This window comes from Colossoma macropomum, unplaced genomic scaffold (assembly GCF_904425465.1).
Source record: "Colossoma macropomum unplaced genomic scaffold, Colossoma_macropomum, whole genome shotgun sequence".
Lineage (NCBI taxonomy): Eukaryota > Metazoa > Chordata > Actinopteri > Characiformes > Serrasalmidae > Colossoma > Colossoma macropomum.
In genome coordinates, this window is record NW_023494785.1 from 707501 (window position 1) to 728808 (window position 21308).

The 21308-nt window shown below is 41.4% G+C and overlaps 1 protein-coding gene across 4 annotated transcripts in view; it reads left to right on the forward strand.

The window, feature by feature from the left end:
• mybpc2b (myosin binding protein Cb) overlaps positions 1-15131 on the forward strand; it is a 57938-nt gene extending 42807 nt beyond the window's left edge. For all 4 annotated transcript variants that reach the window (XM_036580863.1, XM_036580848.1, XM_036580839.1 and 1 more), the window contains 14 exons: positions 592-621; positions 1228-1370; positions 2258-2417; positions 4486-4590; positions 5769-5957; positions 7525-7659; positions 8441-8608; positions 8865-8953; positions 9619-9814; positions 11943-12082; positions 12451-12610; positions 12774-12910; positions 14386-14572; positions 14896-15131. In XM_036580863.1, coding sequence (XP_036436756.1) covers positions 592-621; positions 1228-1370; positions 2258-2417; positions 4486-4590; positions 5769-5957; positions 7525-7659; positions 8441-8608; positions 8865-8953; positions 9619-9814; positions 11943-12082; positions 12451-12610; positions 12774-12910; positions 14386-14572; positions 14896-14921 — 1865 coding nt within the window. In that variant the 3' untranslated portion in view covers positions 14922-15131. The remainder of the gene's footprint in view (positions 1-591; positions 622-1227; positions 1371-2257; positions 2418-4485; positions 4591-5768; positions 5958-7524; positions 7660-8440; positions 8609-8864; positions 8954-9618; positions 9815-11942; positions 12083-12450; positions 12611-12773; positions 12911-14385; positions 14573-14895) is intronic.
• The last annotated feature ends 6177 nt before the right edge of the window (positions 15132-21308 follow it).

Consider the following 21308-nt stretch of genomic DNA (forward strand, 5'->3'; position numbering starts at 1 on the left):
CACTAACTGACCAGATAAACAGCTTTTCTCAGGTGTATCAAAGCAATAAGCCACTGTAAAGCACCGCCTAACATATGATAAAATACACAAGTAGTTAATAAATGATAATTTAACAGTAATAATAATTAGGATAATCTCTAATTCTTCCACTCTTCCACCAAGAAATGTTGCTTGTTCAGAGTAATCGACTGCAGTCCGCTGAAGTTCCTGTCACCAATATTGTGTGTTGCGCTCATTTTAGGAACTTTTATTTTTGTCATATAATAATGAAATTATCATAATGCAGAAGCATATACGCTGTCATTTAGAAGATGTTAGCTAATTAGTTAATTACTGTTTGATTTTGTTATCCTTCTACATGATATAGCAATAAATCCAGATATAAACAAACGATGGGCATTTTAGTGACCCCTCAAAGTAAGCTGTAATAAAAATACAGGTGTAACAGTGCATGTAATTATGATACTCTTTACTCTGATTGGCTGCACAGCTCTGTTAACATGTGCAAAATTAAATGAGTTTATCTTCTCCTGCTTTTGAAAATAACTGAGATTTGATGGTCAATTTACTGTTTCTCTCCTTTTCTCTCAGAGATCAAGATTGACTACGTTCCCAGGCAAGGTACGTCCCAGCAGACCGCTTCATCTTTCTTTCATCCATCCATCCGTCCATCCATCCATCCATCCATCCATTCATTTATCCATCCATCCATCCATCCATCCACTTATGCATCCATCCATCCATCTATCCATCCACTTATGCATCCATCCATCCGTCTATCCATCTATCCATCCATACATCCATCCATCCATTCATCCATCTATCCATCTATCCATCATCCATCCATCCATCCATCCATCTACTCATCCATCCATTCATCCATCCATCCACTTGTGCATCCATCCGTTTATCCATCTATCTATCCATCCATCCATCCATTCATCCATCTATCCATCTATCCATCATCCATCCATCCATCCATCCATCTACTCATCCATCCATTCATCCATCCATCCACTTGTGCATCCATCCGTTTATCCATCTATCTATCCATCCATCCATCCATCCATCCATTTATCTATCTATCTATCTATCTATCTATCTATCTATCTATCTCTTAATTTGTCTGTATCCATCCATCTACCTATTCATCCAATTGTGTCCAACTAATCCTACTAACTAATCACAATCACATTCTCTCTCTCTCTCTCTCTCTCTCTCTCTCAGAGCCTCCTAAGATCCATCTGGACGTTGCCGGTAACATGGTATCCCAGAATACAATCATCGTTGTCGCCGGCAACAAGCTCCGTCTGGATGTGGAGATCACAGGAGAGCCGGCGCCGATAGTCACCTGGACAAAGGGAGACAAAGTAAACATTCAGAAATGCAGAATCACATTTCCAGATCAGTGAGCTGATCTTCAGAGCAGAGGAGATGAGCAGTGAAGCAGCTCCGCTGGGCTGTGACGCTTTTTGGAGTTTTAAGTTTTATCCTTTATTATTTTTTCCTTTTTATTTAAGTCATAGCCAATTTCACCCACTAGTATAATCATGTGTAATAATGGTAACAGTTTACTGTGCTATAAAGTTATAAGCAAGTTTACTTATTTTAGAACAAATTGATAAAGTTTACATTTTCAGACGAGAAATTTGTAAACTTACCTTGTTGATTTACTTAGTAAAAGTGAAGCTTTTCACAACTATTTTTAAGTGCAACGTGTTACAGTTTACAGTGAGGTCTCCCTCTGTTGCTTGATGCTACCAAGCTGGGAGGCTGAAGGCTGGCACGTACTTCATCTGAGACATGCAAAGCTCCACTAAATCTATTCAAACTGCTGCTAGAGCAACGTCATTACACGGCTCAAAATGCTTGGAGAGGAACCTAATCAGCTTATTCTGTTACGTCAGCTAACAGATTCCTGCGCCCTACGCTATTCCAATAAGAGTCCTTGGGCAAGACTCCTAACACTGCCTTCACCTACCTGTGTAAAATGATCACATTGTAAGTCGCTCTGGATAAAAGAATCTGCCAAATGCCGTAAATGGTAGGTAGTAGAGGAAGGACCACCCTACCCACCCAGTACAGTCATGAGCTCAAGCTCACAGTTTCCTTGACAACGGGGCCAACATTTAGACACTTAATTTACCACATTTTGATTTTAATTGAGTCACACACCTCTCCTTCACCCTCATTAGCATTACTCCAGAATGCCCCTGGTGGTCCCTGTGCAGACCATGCTCTGTGTGTGTACGTGCAGGTGGTGGCAGAAACCGAGGGCCGTGTACGGGTGGAGAGCCGGACGGGTCTGAGCAGCTTCGTGATTGAGGGAGCAGAAAGAGAGGATGAAGGAAACTACAGCATCACCGTCACCAACCCAGCAGGAGAGGATAAGGCAAACCTCTTCATCAAAATAGTGGGTGTGTACATCAAACAGTCAAATAACCATTCAATCAATCAATCAGTCAATCAATGGGTCAAACGTTTAATCAATCAATTAATCAGACCCAAATACGCTCTAAACTACAGCATCACCATCACCAACCCGGCAGTGGGTGTGTATAGTCAATCAAACAATCAGTTCTTTCTACGCTACACATTCTTTCTTGGTTCTGCACTAAAGCATCACTGATAGCACGATTAAGAAAATCAATCAATCAATGAATCAATCACTCTCCACCCGTACACTCAACAGAGTCAAGACCAATTCTGGAACCATATAGGTGGAGCAGATATTGGTGGTAGTCATTTCAACTGCATCCTCCTGAGAGGATGTCTTCCCTCTCATGAACTCTTCTGCCAGGTGTCACAATCAGAAGCATCACCCTCCGGCTCCTCAGGGCTCATTAATGCAGTACATTGTTGGTATAGTTTAGTGGGTAACACCTCTGCCTTCTATGCTGTGGACTGGGGTTCAATCCCTGGCCTGGGTAAGAACCCTACACTATACCAATAAGAGTCCTTGGGCAAGACTCCTAACACTACCTTCACCTACCTGTGTAAATTGATCAGATTGTAAGTCGCTCTGGATAAGAGCATCTGCCAAATGCCGTAAATGTAAAATGTCTTGTTTTGTTCCCCTTTGAGTATCAGTCATTGGCCATACAGCAATCTATGGGGCAGATGGCTTTAAAGCATCCTGGTAACGCACCCAAGAGCTGCTGCTGAGCATTCATGGCCTCAGTACACTCTCTTCAGTTCTTGAGAATTTTTAAGACGAATGCTTTTTGGTTGCTTCTTGGGCCTGTGGAGCTGGAGTAGTTGTCGATGGGCACACTGCCATCTGAAATTTGGTCAATCATATGATGATCTGTCCATCACCTGCATCTCTCATTGCTGAGGTTATGCGAGCTTTGCTGATGGACCCAAATATCACTGAAATATTGTCAAATGTGTTTGTAGGCAGCGCAGCCAAGATTAAGACCTGATTGGTTGGAACAGATTATTGATTATGTTCAAGTCATGTTCAGCACAGGATCAGGTCTCACTCCATTTGCTTCAGCATGACCCACACCATGTCCACCAAGCACCCTGCTCCATATGCTGTTATTCTGGCCGACTTGAGCACTGAAGTTACCAAACAAGAGGATCTTGTGACTTTTGGAGATACAGCATAGAGACTTAACGAACAGCTGATGAACATGATCCTTGACTGGTTTTTTGGGGCAAAAGGAATATGAAGAGTCATTTGTTCACTTACTCCATTAAGGTTTTAGTCAGTCTTGGTAGATGTGTGTTCCCACACTGTACAGTTGGTGTCTGCCAGAGGCATCGCCCTTCCAAGGGTAGGAGCTCCGGTCCTGCAGGGCCAGATTCCTGCACAGTTTGATGATTTTCCTGCTCATGCACACCTGATTCAACTCATCAAGTAATCAGGTTTAGATGATGTGCTTGAGCAGGAAAATCACCAAACTGTGTTGGAGTCTGGCCCTCAGTTCCCAGTCCTAGTGCAGCCCATTCTTTCCTCATCTAGAGATCCTTCATCCAGGAGCCTAGTCCTATCAAGAATGCCCCAAAGGTGGACTACTGCCCAAGCACAGATTTCAGTGGCCTAAGGATGCATTCCAGTATTGCAAGACCAGATTCCAGTGGAAAAACAGTGAATTCTAGTGACCCAAGGGCGGAATTTAGTGGCCTAAGGATGGATTCTAGTGACCAGGGGTGGATCTCAGTGACCCATATGTGCATTCCAGTGGCCCAAGGGTGAATTCTTGACACTCAAGTCTGAATGTGCAGCAACCCAAGGGTAGATTACAAGTAATATAAAGGTGAAATCCAGTGACTCATGAGCAGGCTCCAGTTGAACAAAAGATGAATTAGAGTGACCCAAAGTTTGAATTTAATGGCCTTTCACACATTCATCAACTGTGGGTTCCTTACCATGTGTTCTATAAGTGTTTTCTATAAGTGGGTCACATTATAACCAACTTTACTCTCTCAGTGTGTCCAACGCAATGTTTCTGTCTTCATTTTTGTTTGTGTGTTTAGATGTTCCTGATCCACCAGAGCATGTGAAGTGTACTGGAGTGGGAGAGGAAACTGCTACCATTATCTGGGAACCACCCAAATTCGATGGAGGCGCTCCAATTAAGGGTAATATATACACACACTGAGAATTATTAAATTCGTCATTACGTCCTGTAAATCTCACTACTCATTACTTCTGAGTTACTCTCTAAAATCCAAACACATTTGACCCAGCTGTACAAACCCAGCAGTCCTTTCAGTACTTTATTTACAAACAGCCAATCACAGTAGGCATCATTTAAAAGCTCCGTCTTTACTCCGAACATACAGTCAGTAACCCTCTGTGGTCTGAGGTCATGTTCTCAACTTGTTCATTTCTTCTTAAACTCTCCTTTAAAGTCTCTTCATATAACATGATCCTCATATGTTTCATATCAAAATGCTCCGTTATCTTCATCACTACTTTCCAAAACCGCTGCAGCAGCTTCAGCAGCTGTAAACTCTCTGCACGTCATTGCCTATGAGTCTCCGATGTGGACTGAATGAAGGGTTTCCGGCGTGATGGTCAGTCCTTAGTGATTTCCTGTGTGTCCATTGGTCAGTTTCACACAGAATGTAGACGGACACATGAATTCACCAGTTCCACACGGTGAGAGGCAGATGACGTGTATCTCAGCCCCTCTTCATAGGCTCATAACTCCGGATGTGAGTCTCGTATGATCTCGTGATAAGATGGAATGGAAAGGGCAACTCTACAGATTCAGGAAGTGTTTGAACTGGATTTCTGAGCTGGATCATCACAAAAATACAGACACAGATATAGAAACATTGGATTTGATGCATGGGTGAGTTTGTGGACACCAAAGAGTTAAAATGATGAACTGATGCTGTTCAAAACAGCAGAGATCTTTGTTACTAAAGTGTACATTTTACAGAGCTTTTTACAGAGGTTCCCATGCTAGCGCACTTCTCATATTCACAATCAGAGTCACGCAGGTAGCACACATACACTAATTATATACAAGCACAAACACAGATAATCTATATAGAGGAAACATTATTTAATTATGTTGTGCATAACTAATATTGTTTTTTTAGATACATATGAGTGGCACAAATATTGAGTTAATAACTGTAATGTGATTGCAAGAATACACACTGTTATGTGTTACATTACAGAAAAAAGAAATATTACTGTAACACAGTACTTCATATTACCGCCGCAACACTGCACACACATTCATACACTGATACCTGTGACTTGGTTAACTGTGGCTGGATTCTCTTCCCTCCTCACTGTGCAGGTTATCTAATGGAGAGGAAGAAGAAAGGCTCCTCTCGCTGGACTAAGCTGAACTTTGATGTGTTTGAGGGAACGACGTACGAAGCTAAGAGGATGATCGAGGGGATTCTGTATGAGATGAGAGTATTTGCCGTTAATGGGATCGGCGTGTCAGCTCCCAGCCTCAACTCCAAACCTTTCATGCCAATCGGTGAGCCTGCAGGGTCAACACAGCTATAAACACATGCATGCATACATGTACAAATACACACATGCATTCTGGTCCACACAAATAAAGATAGACTTGTGCACACCTACAGTACTGAGTAGAAGTCAGATACCACCTTTCATTTATTTTATATCCAGTCAAAACGGACATTATGTTCAAGTAATTTATCAGGAAGAAACAGAAAACACAGAAATCTTCATCAACTAATTCTACTCTGAGCTGTTCAGTGTTCAGTGTGCCACCTTTATTTCAGCTTCCATTCTTTCCAGGAGACTCACTTTCAGTTCCTCAAAGAATCTGCAGACTCACCTCCAAAGTTCAGTCTTAGAAGTTGGTTGATCATTTTCTGAAGTAATCAAACACATTCAGTGGTGTTGAGGTCTGGACTCTGGGGTGGTCAGTCCACTGTTCAGCTTCTTTGTTTGATGTGTCTCCATTTCTCAGTGAAGATTCTTGACAGCTGCACATCCTTTCAGTGTATTTTCCAATTATCATCAACAATGTCTAGTGAGAGCAACAGTGGCTGCATGTTCCAACCAATTAAAGTTTGCCTCATAGGTAATATATATACAGTGAATGGATCCACTGTCATTGTAGTCTCTCAATCTCATTCTTAGAGCTTGTGAAAACAGCACCTGCCCTCTTAGATAGCATATTTAACAAAGGGCTTTCTACGTGTTGTTTATGTACAGACAGGCCTAATTTATCCTGCATGTTTCCCTAGGTTTAAAAAGCTACTACTAACGGGTGGAATTAGAGATGAGCTACCAACTGGACTTCACATGGTTACCAACAAGGCTAACAAGAATTTTAGGCTAAGGTCTTAATTATGTAAAATACATAAAAAACAGCAGACTATGTGGCAACTAGAACTGACTCCATCAATGGGAAGGAAGCTGTGGCAGACAGCAGCAAAGAGAAACAAGAAAACAGCACACAGAGCACATATGTGCCATGGCACGTAACATTGCACTAGAGACTACTGAGGGGAAACTGCTGCAATGCTGTTGCATCGTTAGTTTGCTGCTCACTGATTTATCCATAGGTTTCCCAAAAGTGCTGCCCAGCATAGTCTACTGAAGTTATTGCTTTGAAAACATTAAAAAAATGCATTTGAATGAGAGGGCCATGATTACGGATTCTATCAGAGCAAAATACAGTGCACTGCAGCTGGACGTCAGCCTGCACTACTAAGGGCTGAACAGTCAAACTAGGACAAAAAGTTAAAAGCATTAAACATTTGAAGAATTAGTATTTTATCACGTTGATGTACTAGCAACACAGTAATGCAAGTACAACCATTTGCAAACACAAACCTTATAATTTTGTGAGTACATCTGCCTTTTTCCTGTTTGTCTAAAGCCAAAAAATGACAAAACAGCAAAAACAAAAATCAAAAATAAAAATAGTTTATCTCTCAGCAAACCAAGCACGATTTAATCATCACTGACGATAACTACAACCTCTATGGGTTAAACTGACTCACTTGTGAAGGAATCAGAACAGCTGCAAACAGCATTTATTTACTCTTTCTCTTTCCCCCACCCAGCGCCCACCAGCGAACCGACCAAGCTGATGGTGGAGGATGTAACTGATACGACCTGCTCTCTGAAGTGGTTGGCTCCAGAGAAGATCGGAGCGGGAGGTTTGGATGGATACGTCATCGAGTTCTGCAAAGAGGGAGGTGAGGCTACAGAAAACTGCTAGATCAGCATGAACAGGCAGGTAATCTACCGGGTGATGGAGGGACATGCTGAAAAGGATCAATCCTACTATTACAAAGCATCATGAGTGTTACGGAACAAGGCACAAGCAGAATAAGTTCAGTAAGTTCAATAAATTTGATTGAAATAAGTTTGTGTCTTTAGTTAGAAATTGTCCTGTGTCTTTCATCAAGGCCGTCATACACTGGACGCACCACTTTGCGCAGCGCAGCATCGAGTAGCGTCACGTAGCTGAGCACTGCTATAGTATGCTAGCAGGTACAGGCCAAAAATGCCAGGTTCAATTTCATTTTTACACTCTACTCATGAAAATTGATTGAAATAAAGTGTTCAGCATCCTTTATCCTGCTTGGTATCAGTTTACTTTCTCTACACAGACTGGCTGTTTTAGAGCTGATCGATACGAGCTGAAAAGGCTAGGACAGTAAGGTTAGCTGAGGTAGTTTACCATTAGCGTCTGTTTGTTTATCTAAAAGACTGGTTGCCTTCCTCTGTGTACATTTCAAGCCACATGTGATCTACTGTGGCTCTCCGTGGTCTCAATATGTCCTTAATTTAATGTAGTACTGCTAAATGCTGTGTATCGCACTGTGACGTGCTGAGAAACTGAACAGTGCTCGGTGTCATTCAGCGCCAGCACCAGTGTGCAGACCTTCATTAAAAACAATGGTTATGTAACGTTACATTCTTGCTGAACCTGATAAATAATTGGACTTTTTCCTGTCTTTGTATTTGCGTCAGATACGGAGTGGCAAGTGGCGAACACTGATCTGGTGGATCGTCAGAGCTACACAGTGAGGAACCTGCCTACGGGGGAGAAAATGAATTTCCGTGTCGTGGCGGTAAACATCGCTGGCCGCAGCCCTCCGGCTATCCTCTCTCAGCCCGTTACCGTCAGAGAAATCATGGGTAAGATATGGAATTATGGGTTAAAACAAGCAAGTCTTGTTATTAAAGTGAAATTAAACACTTTTGGACAAAAGCTAAACAATAGTACAAGTCTGAATTTAGTTGACTGGTAATTGGTGGGGTTCCATTACTTATTAGCATTAGCCTCGTAGCTCCAGTGCTGAAACTAAAGAAGCAAACTTCAGACACAGAACGCTTCTTGGCTGATTGATTACATTTGGTCTAAGTGTGGAAACTGTACATTTAATTTTCTTAGAGCATCCTAAGATCCGTCTCCCACGCCACCTCAGAACCAAGTACATCAGGAGAGTGGGAGAAACCATCAACCTGGTCATTCCCTTCCAGGTGTGTTTGTGTGTGTGAAAATTTCAGCATTAAATCAGTGAAATATGAGGATGTAAATTAACATAAACTCATTCAGAGTGGTTTGGTGTGAAATGGTTCAGATGTCTGACATTTTATTTACTATCCAGAACCACCAGTGAACCTACACGAGTCTTCTGAGTTTATATGGAATGTTGATGATGGAAAATAGTGGAAAATCTGAAATAATAAGTTTTCTTTAGGGACTATTTTGCCTCACAGCGCCCTGCATATTATGTGTCCCTCCATGAATGTAGTTTCAAAATGTTTTTTAGACCAAAATCTTCTCAAAACTATCATAAAACAGTGTCTCAGTCATCAGGCAGTGAATTCATAACCATTTACTGTAGTAACTTTCTGTGAGGGAGCTTTAGAGGTGGACGTCTGGTTCCTATCACCACCACTGTGAACGACTCTGGCTCTGTGGATGGAGCATTTCACATCAAGCCAATTGAGTTTCATTGTTTCTAATATAACATCAATCAGACAAACCAAAAGAAATGTGCAGCTGGTATTTTCAGTATAAGAGTACTAATGTGCACTGTTAGCTTTGCTATTGAACAATTACAGTAGTAAAATAAGGAGTGGATGTCCAGCCTTGCTCCAAAATATCCACAAAACCTTTCTGAATGTGTTTGTGTGTGCAGGGTAAACCTCGTCCCATGGCTCAGTGGCTGAAGGATGGAGAGCCAGTGGATCCTAAGAAGGTGGGCATCAGGACCTCCAACGTGGATTCAGTCCTGTTCATCCGCTCAGCAGAGAGAGACCATTCCGGGAAATACACACTCGTCCTGCAGATTGAAAACATGGAGGATCAGGCCACCATAGACATCCGCATCGTAGGTACGAGTTAAACTCCAGCAGGGAAGAACAGAACACTGGGAAACAGACAGAATGCAACAGGTTTGAGCACATTGTATCGCCACTCAGAGGGAAAAAAAAAAAAGTCTTTTTTATTAAACGAAGCAGAAAACAGGAACATAAAGCACTGAATAGACGGCGGGAAGCAGGGGTCACCACTAACCACAGGCTTTATGCCACCGGTGACCCACCCCGGCACACGTCACCCCAAAAACCAGCATCTGAGACACAGAATAACATGTAAAACGTACACATACCTAACCAGAAGACAAGCAGCATAAACAACAGAAAACAGTCATTTTATCGGCCGCATGCGTCTCCCAGGAGCCTCTGCGCAGTGCGGCTGGTGGCAGAACACCATAAAATTACTAAGAATTACTAAGAAACATCGCCATAAAATCTCTTCTTAAAGACTTACAGAAACACTTACAGCTGCTTTCAGAGCAGAAGTTTGATGGCAGAGTCAAAACCCAAATCCTCCATCTGAAGCACTGAGGGGTGAATTTGTATGCTATATAAAATAAACCCCACACAGCTGAGTAACTGGTGAAAATGTAGTTTAAAACTCCACATATGATTGAAAGATATTCACAAAAAAAACTCCACTACATTACTTCTTCCAAAGCTCATGAACTCAAAGATGCTGTTCTTTTTCAGCACCATGAATCTCCTCAGCACCGTGTTTCAGCTGATCTGCTGGGTTTATACTGCAGTAGGTGACCTTAATCTGCTGAGCGGTGCTGAGGAGAGTCAGGTGTTCAAACAGATTAAGAACAGACTAATCATCTCAGGAGCTTTTATTCCCCGAGTGGAGAGCTTTCACAACACACAACACAGCAGGAAAAATAACCGAGAAGTCAAGGAGAATCAGGGTCGTCATTCACTATGCGTCTCTGAATGTGTGAGAATGTGTGGATCTATTTTTGGGCTCATCTCTGATTTTTATTATAAGCAATATATATTAAAATTGTATGTCATTAACAAGTATAAAATATTGTTATCTCTAAAGCATGTGTCACACACTGTGTTGTGAAGTTGTCTAAAGTGGCCCACAGTTTTGACCATTTTTATAGTTCACATTAAGTCAGGCGTGTCAAACTGAGGACGTTCTGGTCCAAAGTGCTGCAGAGGGCAGTGTTTCCCGTCTAACACTGTGAATTCAGTTCATGAGGCCTTGCTGATTAGCTGATGAGCTCAATCAGTTGTGTTTAATGTGCTGAGGTCGGCAGTGTTTTGGCCCATGAGGACTGGAGCCTGACACATGTGCACTAAGCTATTCTGAACCCAAACCACATCTATTAGTCTGTGCTTTAATGAAGACCTGGATTGGAGTGGGTTGAGAGACGGTTTGGTTAGGTATGTTTTACAAAAATGATTTGGGCTTTTTAAGTGACTATAAAGTTCTAGTGTTTGTTAGCAATGTTAACTGCTGCTGCAGTTTTAAACTACAGAAGCAATATTTGGACTTCAAATGTGTCTTTGAATGATTTGGGATAAGTGGCTGTACTTAAGCTGTACTCGAATCTTTGTCCAGTTCGTTTTTTACAATGAATATTTTTGGTCAACAGGTGATGACAGTTCAGTAGAGCCAATTAAAGTGAATTAGATTTTGTTTTTTAGCTGTACACACTGCGTTACACATTATTTTATGGCATTGGAATAAAATCAACCAGCAGTCAGTGAGGCAGAAGCAGTGCTACCTAACTGACAGACTGGGAGACTGATTCCTTCATTAATTAAGCTAAGGATCGATGTTAGTGGGGGTGGGTGCAGAAAGACCCCATACGCCTTTGAGAAGGTTCTGATTCTGTTCAATGTGTGTGAAGTTTAGGGCACAAACCAGGCTTTATTTCTGGCATCTCTTTTTGTCAGCGGATATAAATTTGCGTGAACTTTAGTGAACGTTTCTTTATCTAAGTGCTGGTGATGGGATATTTTCTTGACATGTAAATTTGGATGAGTGATGATGTTTTGTTAAGATGTGTAATTGTGGGCCACTAAGAGCTCCTGTGAGCTGGAGTCTGGAGGTCTGGCTCCTGTATCAGAGCAAACACCCAGCGTCTTATTAAAGATCAGCCAGCAGTGTAACCTGAGTGTTAAATCCCTGCAGATAAACCAGGGCCACCCTTGGGTGTCAAGGTGACCGATGTTTGGGGCTTTAATGCAGCGCTGGAGTGGAGCCCACCCAGAGACGATGGAAACTGTGAAATCAGCGGCTACACCATCCAGAAAGCAGACATGAAAACCAAGGTGAGGCTCAGCCTACAGCAGTACGGAAAAAATGATGATAAAACTATAAAACATGAAGATAAGACGAAAAGTAAACACCATAAATTACTATTGCAGTATTCAATTGCAAACTACAGTTCAGACAGAATTTTGTTGGGTTTAAGTCAATTTATGTAGAATTTTGTTGGATTTAAGTCGGGTTTGGATAGAATTTTGTTGGGTTTAATTCGGGTTCAGACAGTATTTTGTCGGGTTTAATTCGGGTTCAGACAGTATTTTGTTGGGTTTAAGTCGATTCAGGCTGAATATTCACTGGGCTCGGACAGTGTTTTGTTGTGGCAGTTCCAGGCTGGTATGGCGTTTGACCCTGTTCCTCTCCCTGTCTGTAGGAGTGGTTTACAGTGTATGAGCACAACCGCCGCACTAACTGCACCGTGTCTGACCTGGTGATGGGGAACGAGTACAAGTTCCGTGTTTTCAGTGAAAATCTCTGTGGGCTGAGTGAGGATCCCTGCGTTAGCAAGAACACGGCCACCATCTCTAAGACCGGTCAGTATGTGTGACTGTGTTACACTGAGTATGAGATCATGATAGGGAATCTCACACAGTAAAATCAGCAGCGTTGAACATCTAAAGAGTTCACTGAAACTCCACTTTGAAATTTTGAAAATCGGTGGAATTCCCCCTTTTAATCCCCTTCTTTCTCCCTCAGGTCTGCAGTATAGGCGTGCTCCCTTTAAGGAGAAGGATGTGAACGCTCCTCCAAAGTTTACGACACCCCTGGTGGACAGATCAGTGGTTGCAGGCTACAGCACTGCCATCAGCTGCTCAGTCAGAGGATTCCCCAAGGCAAGAACAGCACAGTGACCATTTCAGTGTAGTGAGTCACTCGGTAGCCAAAGAACCTTCAACCATCTCCCAGAGTTCATTATAGACACTAATACTAATACTGCTAATGTAGTATTAAGTTCTTCATAGATCTAGTTCAGATGTTTGCACAGTTTCCTCAAAAGCAAAACCAATTAGCATGGTGCTAACTGCATGTCTAAATCATAACACAGCTCAAACTGTGTGGAGGAGTTCAGACTCTCTAATCAACTTCATTATGTGTTTTTTGACACTGTATGATACACTGTTGTCTACAGGGAGATTCACTCGAAAGAGGCCCCGAATATTCAGTAATAACTCTCTCTAGGACGAAGCAATCAGAACCAAACAATGTGCAATGAGCTCCTCAGTATATGGAGCTTTGAACAAGCCGGGATGCCCCTGCCTTGGAGCGATGAAGTAGGCGCCGGACAGCCGTCGCAACGTTTAACCTCCATTTGCAACTTCCGGGTGCAAACCCCCGTACCCCTTCATGTGTCTGGCAGAAAATGGAGATCACTTCCAGCATCGCGTGTAACGCAATCGATTACACGATTGCGTATTTTTTGGGTTCAGATTGCTTCATCCTAATGGGAGTTACAACAGAATATTTGGGGCCTCTTTCAAGTGACTCTCCCTGTATGAAGAGTGAGATTTGTTGCTTGTTGCTTTTTAGAAATAAAGTCACTCTGTAAAAAGGGTCTCAAAAGACATTAAGTCTAGCAGCTCAGGCAGAGATGATGCAGAGATACGCCTACCACAAGATTCAGTGGTTGTATGAGCCTATTATTGAAACTCATATGAAATATTTTGGCAGTAAAAAGAGACCCAAGGCTGTAGTCCAATATCCAGACCCCAAACTCACCCCTGGGCAGCTCCAGTTCTGGACAGACAGAGGCGCTATCAGCATATGCCATATGTCACATATGGAGGCTGAAAAAGCGACTCAGTTTAAAATGATGCTCTGTTTGTGAATCTCATGCTGCTACATTCTAGTAGACTGTCTGTCTGTACAGATCAGAGCCACCGATCAGCTGGTAGAGTGATTCAGTCCCGTAACTCCACCCCTGCTTTAACCCCTCGGTCACCTCGAGTCCTGAAAAGACGTTTGACTCTTGCGAGCTTCTGGTGGAGTTTTACACGGCAGTGTTCTCTAAAACTAGGTGAGAGTGTGGTAGAAGTGGTCAGTAGGTCGCAGCAGCCCCCTCTGCTGCGAGACGTCTGCCCGTCTGCCCTGCTGCAGGTCTTTCTCAGGACTGTCCAGTGTGTTTTTAAATCAGGGTTAAAGACAGGGACATTATCAGGAACAGCTCATGGTTTCTTGTTTTTATTGAATTTTACAAAATGTCCCACCTTTTCTGGAAATGGGGTTTAATCCAAAATGTTAAATAAACGAGTAAATGCTTAATTTACCTGGTAACATGTTTCTGGAATCCTGCTTCTGTTTGTTCATGCAGCCCAAGATCATCTGGATGAAGAACAGGATGATCATTGGAGATGACCCGAAGTACCTGATGATGAACAATCAGGGAGTTCTGACCCTGAACATCCGCAAACCCAGCACCTTCGACGGGGGCAAATACGGCTGCATGGCTGTCAATGACCTTGGCCAGGACGAGGTGGAGTGTACTCTGGAGGTCAGAGGTATGCTCACTGAGAGAGAGAGAGAGCGAGAGAGAGAGAGAGAGACAGAGAGAGAGAGAGAGAGAGAGAAAGAGAGAGAGAGAGAACTAATTTCATTTACATTATTGACCAATACCCAACAATTTACAGCAGTTTAGCTCCACCCATTCAGCCTACAGCAGTTTAGCTCCACCCATTCAGCCTACAGCAGTTTAGCTCCACCCATTCAGCCTACAGCAGTTTAGCTCCACCCATTTAGCCTACAGCAGTTTAGCTCCACCTAAAGTTGTACGGAGTGGAGTGGCAGATGGAAAATGTCATATTCCTTCTGTCTTTTTCTCCAGTCATGGTAGCGGAGAAGAAGGACTGAGGGGGAGCGAGTGAATGTGCAGACGGAGGAATGAAGAAATGGGAAGGAAGTTTTTTGGATTTAAATGAATCAAATTCACTTTAAGATGCTCAGCTCTGATTTTTGATCCTCGTCTCTGATCCTCACAACAGACGGTCCTCAGAGAGCGTCTTCATCCGCGCCGCGGCCGCCTGCTGTACCTCAGCCATTAAACACTCTAAAGGATTCTCACTGCTCTGCTGTCTGTCTGTCTGTCTGTCTGATCTGCAGTCTCACACCAACAACACACACTCATCACTTTCAGCCTCTAACACCCTAAATACACACCATTTATAAACTGCCCAGCGCTGATCGCTCTCAAACCAGTCACCAACATACACAGAGTAATAATAATAATAATAATAATAATAATAATAATAGGTACTGGTCAAAGGGTTTTTAATAATATAGAGCAGTTTTGTTTCATATTCATGTGTAAAATGATTGTAATATGAAGCTAATATTCTGTTATTATTCCTCAGATGATCTATAATAATTGAAAAAGCTGTAGAACATCAAGAATCATTTCCAAAATGCCTCATATTCAAAAGCAGGGGCTAAATCTCACTAACTGAACAGCTCTTCAGATAAATAGACAAATATAATTCATCATCTAACAAAATCCATGATTTTACCACGTCATACTCAAAAGACTTTCAACTGTGAATTAATCTTCAGTTTGTCTAGTTTATAACATTTCAATCTTCACTGTGTTATTACAGAATATTAATTAATATTACCAATTATTTAAAAGTTCTGAACAGTGGTGTAGCAGTAAGTACAGTAATTATTACCATTATTATCGTTATTATTATTATTATTAGTAGTAGTAGTAGTAGTATGTTAGTTTTCTAGTGAGTGATATAGTAGAGAGAATTTCCCATGTCATCACCGCCCCCTCCTGGACAGACAGCAGTAGTGCAGAGCAGGAGGACTCAACCACTCCTGCTGAGACGTGTGGTGCTCTTTTAATTAAGATTTGATGAGCCTTAAATCTGAGATTTTATTAGACCTTAAATGATTATTTAACGGAATGTAGGACGGATTGGGGCTCTGTTAAAGGCGGCTTTACTGATTGAACTTTGAACATTTACACCAAAGTCATTCAGAGTGCTTTGATATGAAACACTCTGTTGTAGGAGCTATGGGTATTACTATTAATGTAAGTATTAGATGACAATAATAATAATAATAATAATAATAATAATAATAATAATAAACATGCGGCGCTAGTCCAACAGGATAAAATAGTCTCTAAATAATAAACAAATAAGTTAATGTTATAGACACTGTTAATAAACATAGGAACAATTATAATGCTCTCATTATATGGAGGAAATTAGATTATATACATTTGCTGGGATTCTTTTTCAGCTGTTAGAACTAGAACTATATGAGATACACACACATGAGTTAACAACCCACAACGTTCAACAGTAAAGCAGCTGGTGAAAAGAGCAATGCAGGATATATGTGTATATAGAAAAAAACAAACAAAGTCAAATAAACTGAACCAGGTGAGGTGAGAACTCTAAGAAATACAGATCAATTCAAATAAGAAGTATTATTAATCTAATCCTAAATAAAAAGCAAAAGTAGGATAAATAATCACCAAATCATGATAACTGATATAACCCTACATAACTTTTTATAAATTCCTTATTGCAAAAGGCATCGTCTGTCATAAAGGCTACTTTAGCTGACTTTGATAAAAAAATTGTGAATGTAACTGTTATAGCGAATGATGCCTGTTGGAATAAACATTCATAAACAGTTATGTGAGGTTATGCCAGTTATCATGAAAAGCTTATGTAGGTGTCCTGTAGCCTTATGAACAGGACTCTACAGTAAAATGTTACCAAAATCACATTATGTCCAGATCATGCAACCAGTTTTGAAGATCATTCCAAAGTCTCCAGCATGACTTTCACTCGAGATGAAACATGGGATGAGTTACACAAACCCATTTCCAAAAAAGTTGGGACGCTGTGCAAAATGTAAATTAAAACAAAATGCAATGATGTGCAAAAAATTTCAACCCTGTATTTCATTGAAAATAGTACAAAGACAACAAATCAGATGTTAAAACTGAGAAATTTTATTGTTTTTTGAAAAATATTTGCCCATTTTGAATTTAATGCCAACAACACGTTCCAAAAAAAGTTGGGATGGAGGAACAAAAGGCTGGTAAAATTGTGTAATGCTAAAAAAAATACCTGGTGGTTGATTGGCAACAGGTCAGTAACATGAACGGGTATAAAGATCACCTCAGAGAGGCGGAGTCTTTCAGAAGTAAAGATGAGGAGGGGTTCACCACTCTGTGAAAGACTGCACCATCAAATAGTGCAACAATTCAAGAATAACGTTTCTCAACATAAAATAGCAAAGAACTTTTGCTTTTCATCATCTACGGTTCATAATATCATTAAAAGATTCAGAGAATCTGGAGAAATCTCTGTATGTAAGGGTCAAGGCCAAAAACCAGTATTTGCTGGCCGTGATCTTTGGGCTCTCAGGCGGCACTGCATTAAAAACAGACATGATTCTGTAGTGGAAATCACTGCATGGGCTCAGAAACACTTCTGAAAACCACTGTCTGTGAAAACAGTTCATCACTGCATCCACAAATGCAAGTTAAAACTCTAAAACACAAAGAAGAAACCAAATATAAACAGGATCCAGAAACGCTGCCACCTTCTCTGGGCCTGAGCTCATTTAAAATGGACTGAGGGGAAGTGGAAAAGTGTTCCTTGGTACGACGAATCAACATTTGAAACTCTTTTTTGGAAATCATGGACACTGTGTCCTCCGGGCTAAAGACCACTCAGCTTGTTATCAGTGCACAGTTCAAAAGCCAGTATTCATGATGGTATAGGGGGCATTAGTGCACATGGCATGGGTGATGTGCACATCTGTGAAGGCACCATTAATGCTGAACGATATATACATGTTTTGGCAAAATACGCTGCCATCCAGATGACGTCTTTTTCAGGGAAGGCCTTGATTATTTCAGCAAGACAACGTCAAACCACATTCTGCATGTATTACAACAGCATTGCTCCATATTAAAAGAGTCCAGGCGCTAAACTGACCTGCCTGCAGTCCAGACCGGTCACCACTGAAAACATTTGGCGCATTATGAAATGAAAAATACGACGAAGGAGCCTCTGAACTGATGATCAGCTGAAATCCTGTATCAAACAAGAACAGGAAAACATTTTACTTTCAGAACTACAGCAGTGTCTCCTCAGTTCCCAAATGCTTACAGAGTGTTGTTAAAAGAAGAGGTGATGAAACACAGTAAACAGTGGTAAACAGGCCCCCGTCCCAACTTTTTTGGAACGTGTTGTTGGCATCAAATTCAAAATGGGCAAATATTTTTCAAAAAACAACAACATTTCTCAGTGTCAACATTTGATATGTTGTCTTTCTAGTATTTTCCTTTAAAAATATGGTTTACATGATTTTCATATCATTGCATCCTATTTTTATTTACATTCTGCACAGCGTCCCAACTTTTTCAAAAATGGGGTTGTAGATTTCACAAACACTTGAGTCAGAATGAGTCAGAGTCAGAAGAATGAGCTACACATCCCCAGGTATTGACTGGCCATTGGGGGACGGGGACAATTTGACATGTGTGAGGGTCTCTGAGATAGTGAGAAAGAGAGAAATGCGTGGTCATTTCTAATGAAGTCCTATAAAAATGAATGGGAATCAGCTGGGACAAACACCATGAGCTGAGCAAATACTAGAGCATATATATCTGGGTATTTTAGTGATCCATTCGCCACAAACCACAGAAATGCCAAAAAACAGAACGCTGCTCAAACAAGATGCAAAGAAACAAAAAAATGAAAGCAGACAATTTGTTTGGATATCAGAGCGAGGAACTGCAGGGCCGAAATGCAGAAAGGGTCAGTTTATTCTACTTGCACTGCAAAAAATAGTATCTTGTCAAGTAAAATGATCTCAAATCTAGTCGATATATCTCGTATTCTCATGTAGTAGGCTGGTCTAAATAAATGTCCAGGGCTGAATTTAGTTCCCAGTCCAGTCCTGCACATCCATACACCACCATACCGTTTCACTGTCACAGTATGATGCGTCGTATGATGTTATGAGCTTCCTGTGAAAGTTTCACGTCAATGTTAGCGGAAAATGGGACATTCATGCTTTTTTCCCATTGACGGCTGCGTGTGTCTCCATCAAGCCGCTGGGTCACGACCCCTAGCGAGTCAGAGGAACGTCACATTCCCTGTCCTTACATGGTACCTTCTCCATTTTATGGCTTTTGGTCTGTCGATCTTCTTTATAGGTTTAGATAAGACAGACCCCCTTTTACGCTGTTTAGAGGAGGGCTTCTGGGACCTCCTTATCCCTTTAGGGCCGTAAACCTTGTAGAGGAGTTTCATACTCCGGTCTATGGGTAGGTCTGGTCACCGTCCGGTTCTGGAGATGGAGTGTTGTGGCACTTTATAGTTGATGCTCCTAAACTGTTGTAGAGAAACTTACCGAGTCAGAACTGTTCACAGTGGTGGTGATAGGAACCAGACGTCCACCTCTAAAAGCTCCCTCACAGAAAGTTCCTACATGAAATGGTTATGAATTCACTGCTTCTAAGTTTCTCTTCAACACTAGGGATACCATAGAAATGTCATAGCAACACCCTAGCAATCATCTGGGCTGCTATAACAACCACCTACCAACATCCAAACAACCACCTAGGGTACTATAGCAACCACCTAGCCAGTCAGCTTCAAGGACTTTATGACATCATCAGCTACGGCATTTGGACTTAACTCTGTGAGAAGATTCCACCATACAAACCAGAGGGGAAATGAATCTGATCTAAAATAATATAGATTTATATATTATATAATTATATAATATAAATATAATTATGAAATAATAAAAGTGTAAAAGTGATGAAAATGAGAAACAGACAGCACCTCTCACTGAGATCATCTCTCACTGAGATCATCTACACAACACTCAGCTGAGTCTGTACATTAAGTAGTTTTAGTTGCTTCAACTCCGTTTGAAGAACAAAGGGCATGAGAACCATAATGATACGGAAAACAATACAGTGATCAGTAAATATCTTTACATATAATAAATAAAACATTGTATTGGTAACTTTGTTTGAAAGCTCTTTCAGTCAAAACACAAGTTCAATCAGGATGCTTTTATAATGCCATAGCAACCATTAAACACCTCAGTGTCACTGCTGGACCGAGAAATGTCCACCAAACAAAAACATCCAGCCAACAGTGTCCTGTGGGCAGCATCCTGTGACCACTGATGAAGGACTAGAGGATGACCAACACAAACTGTGCAGCAGCAGATGAGCTATCGTCTCTGACTTTACATCTACAAGGTGGACTGACAAGGTAGGAGTGTCTAATAGAGTGGACAGTGAGTGGACACAGTGTTTAAAAACTCCAGCAGCACTGCTGTGTCTGATCCACTCAGACCAGCGCAACACACACTAACACACCACCACCACGTCAGTGTTACTGCAGTGCTGAGAATGACCCACCCCCTAAATAGGACCTGCTCTGTGGGGGTCTATGGGGGTCCTGACCACTGAAGAACAGGGTAACAGAGTATGCAGAGAAACAGATGGACTACAGTGTGTAACTGTAGAACTACAGAGTGAAATTATATGGTCAGTGGAGCTGATAAAGTGGACACAAGGGGTTTTTCCTAATAAAGTGCTCAGCGAGTGTATATGCTAACCTATTTGACAATGGCCTGTTTATTGGACTGTTACGACACTGTCTCTGGTCAGGCCAAAACAGAAAATGAGAGGGGGGCTCCCTGCCAGACCTGCTGCCAGACCAAACACTGGACAATATTTAAACAAAACCAGCTCAGGGTTATTTATATTTCCTTAAAAGTCTCAATAGAAAGAGGCTAAACTGGAAGCTGGATGGGATACGTCATCAGGGGTCACAACCCCAACGTTAAGAAGAGCCATTTTGTCCTTTCAACAAAAATCAAACCACACTTGGAGCCACAATATTTGATGACAATTTTGCTGAAGTAACGTTTTACCATCTTCGCTGTAAATATGTCTCAGTATGTGTTAATGAAAAATTAATTAATTAAAAAATATAACATTAATGAAAATCCAGACTTACCAGACTTTAATCTTTAGCTCAGCTATAGCTGCTTTTCTCACATCTCCAGCAGGAAACGTTTCCACAAAAGTAGAACAGTTTCTCGTGAAACATCTCTTAACGTTTTACTTTTTACGAGGCTGAAGTCGCCTCTCATTCTCCAGCTTCTTGGTCAAATTTTCCCATTCCACCTTAAATGGTGCCTGAGGTGCCAGAATGTAACTGCTGCACCATTTAAGGTGGA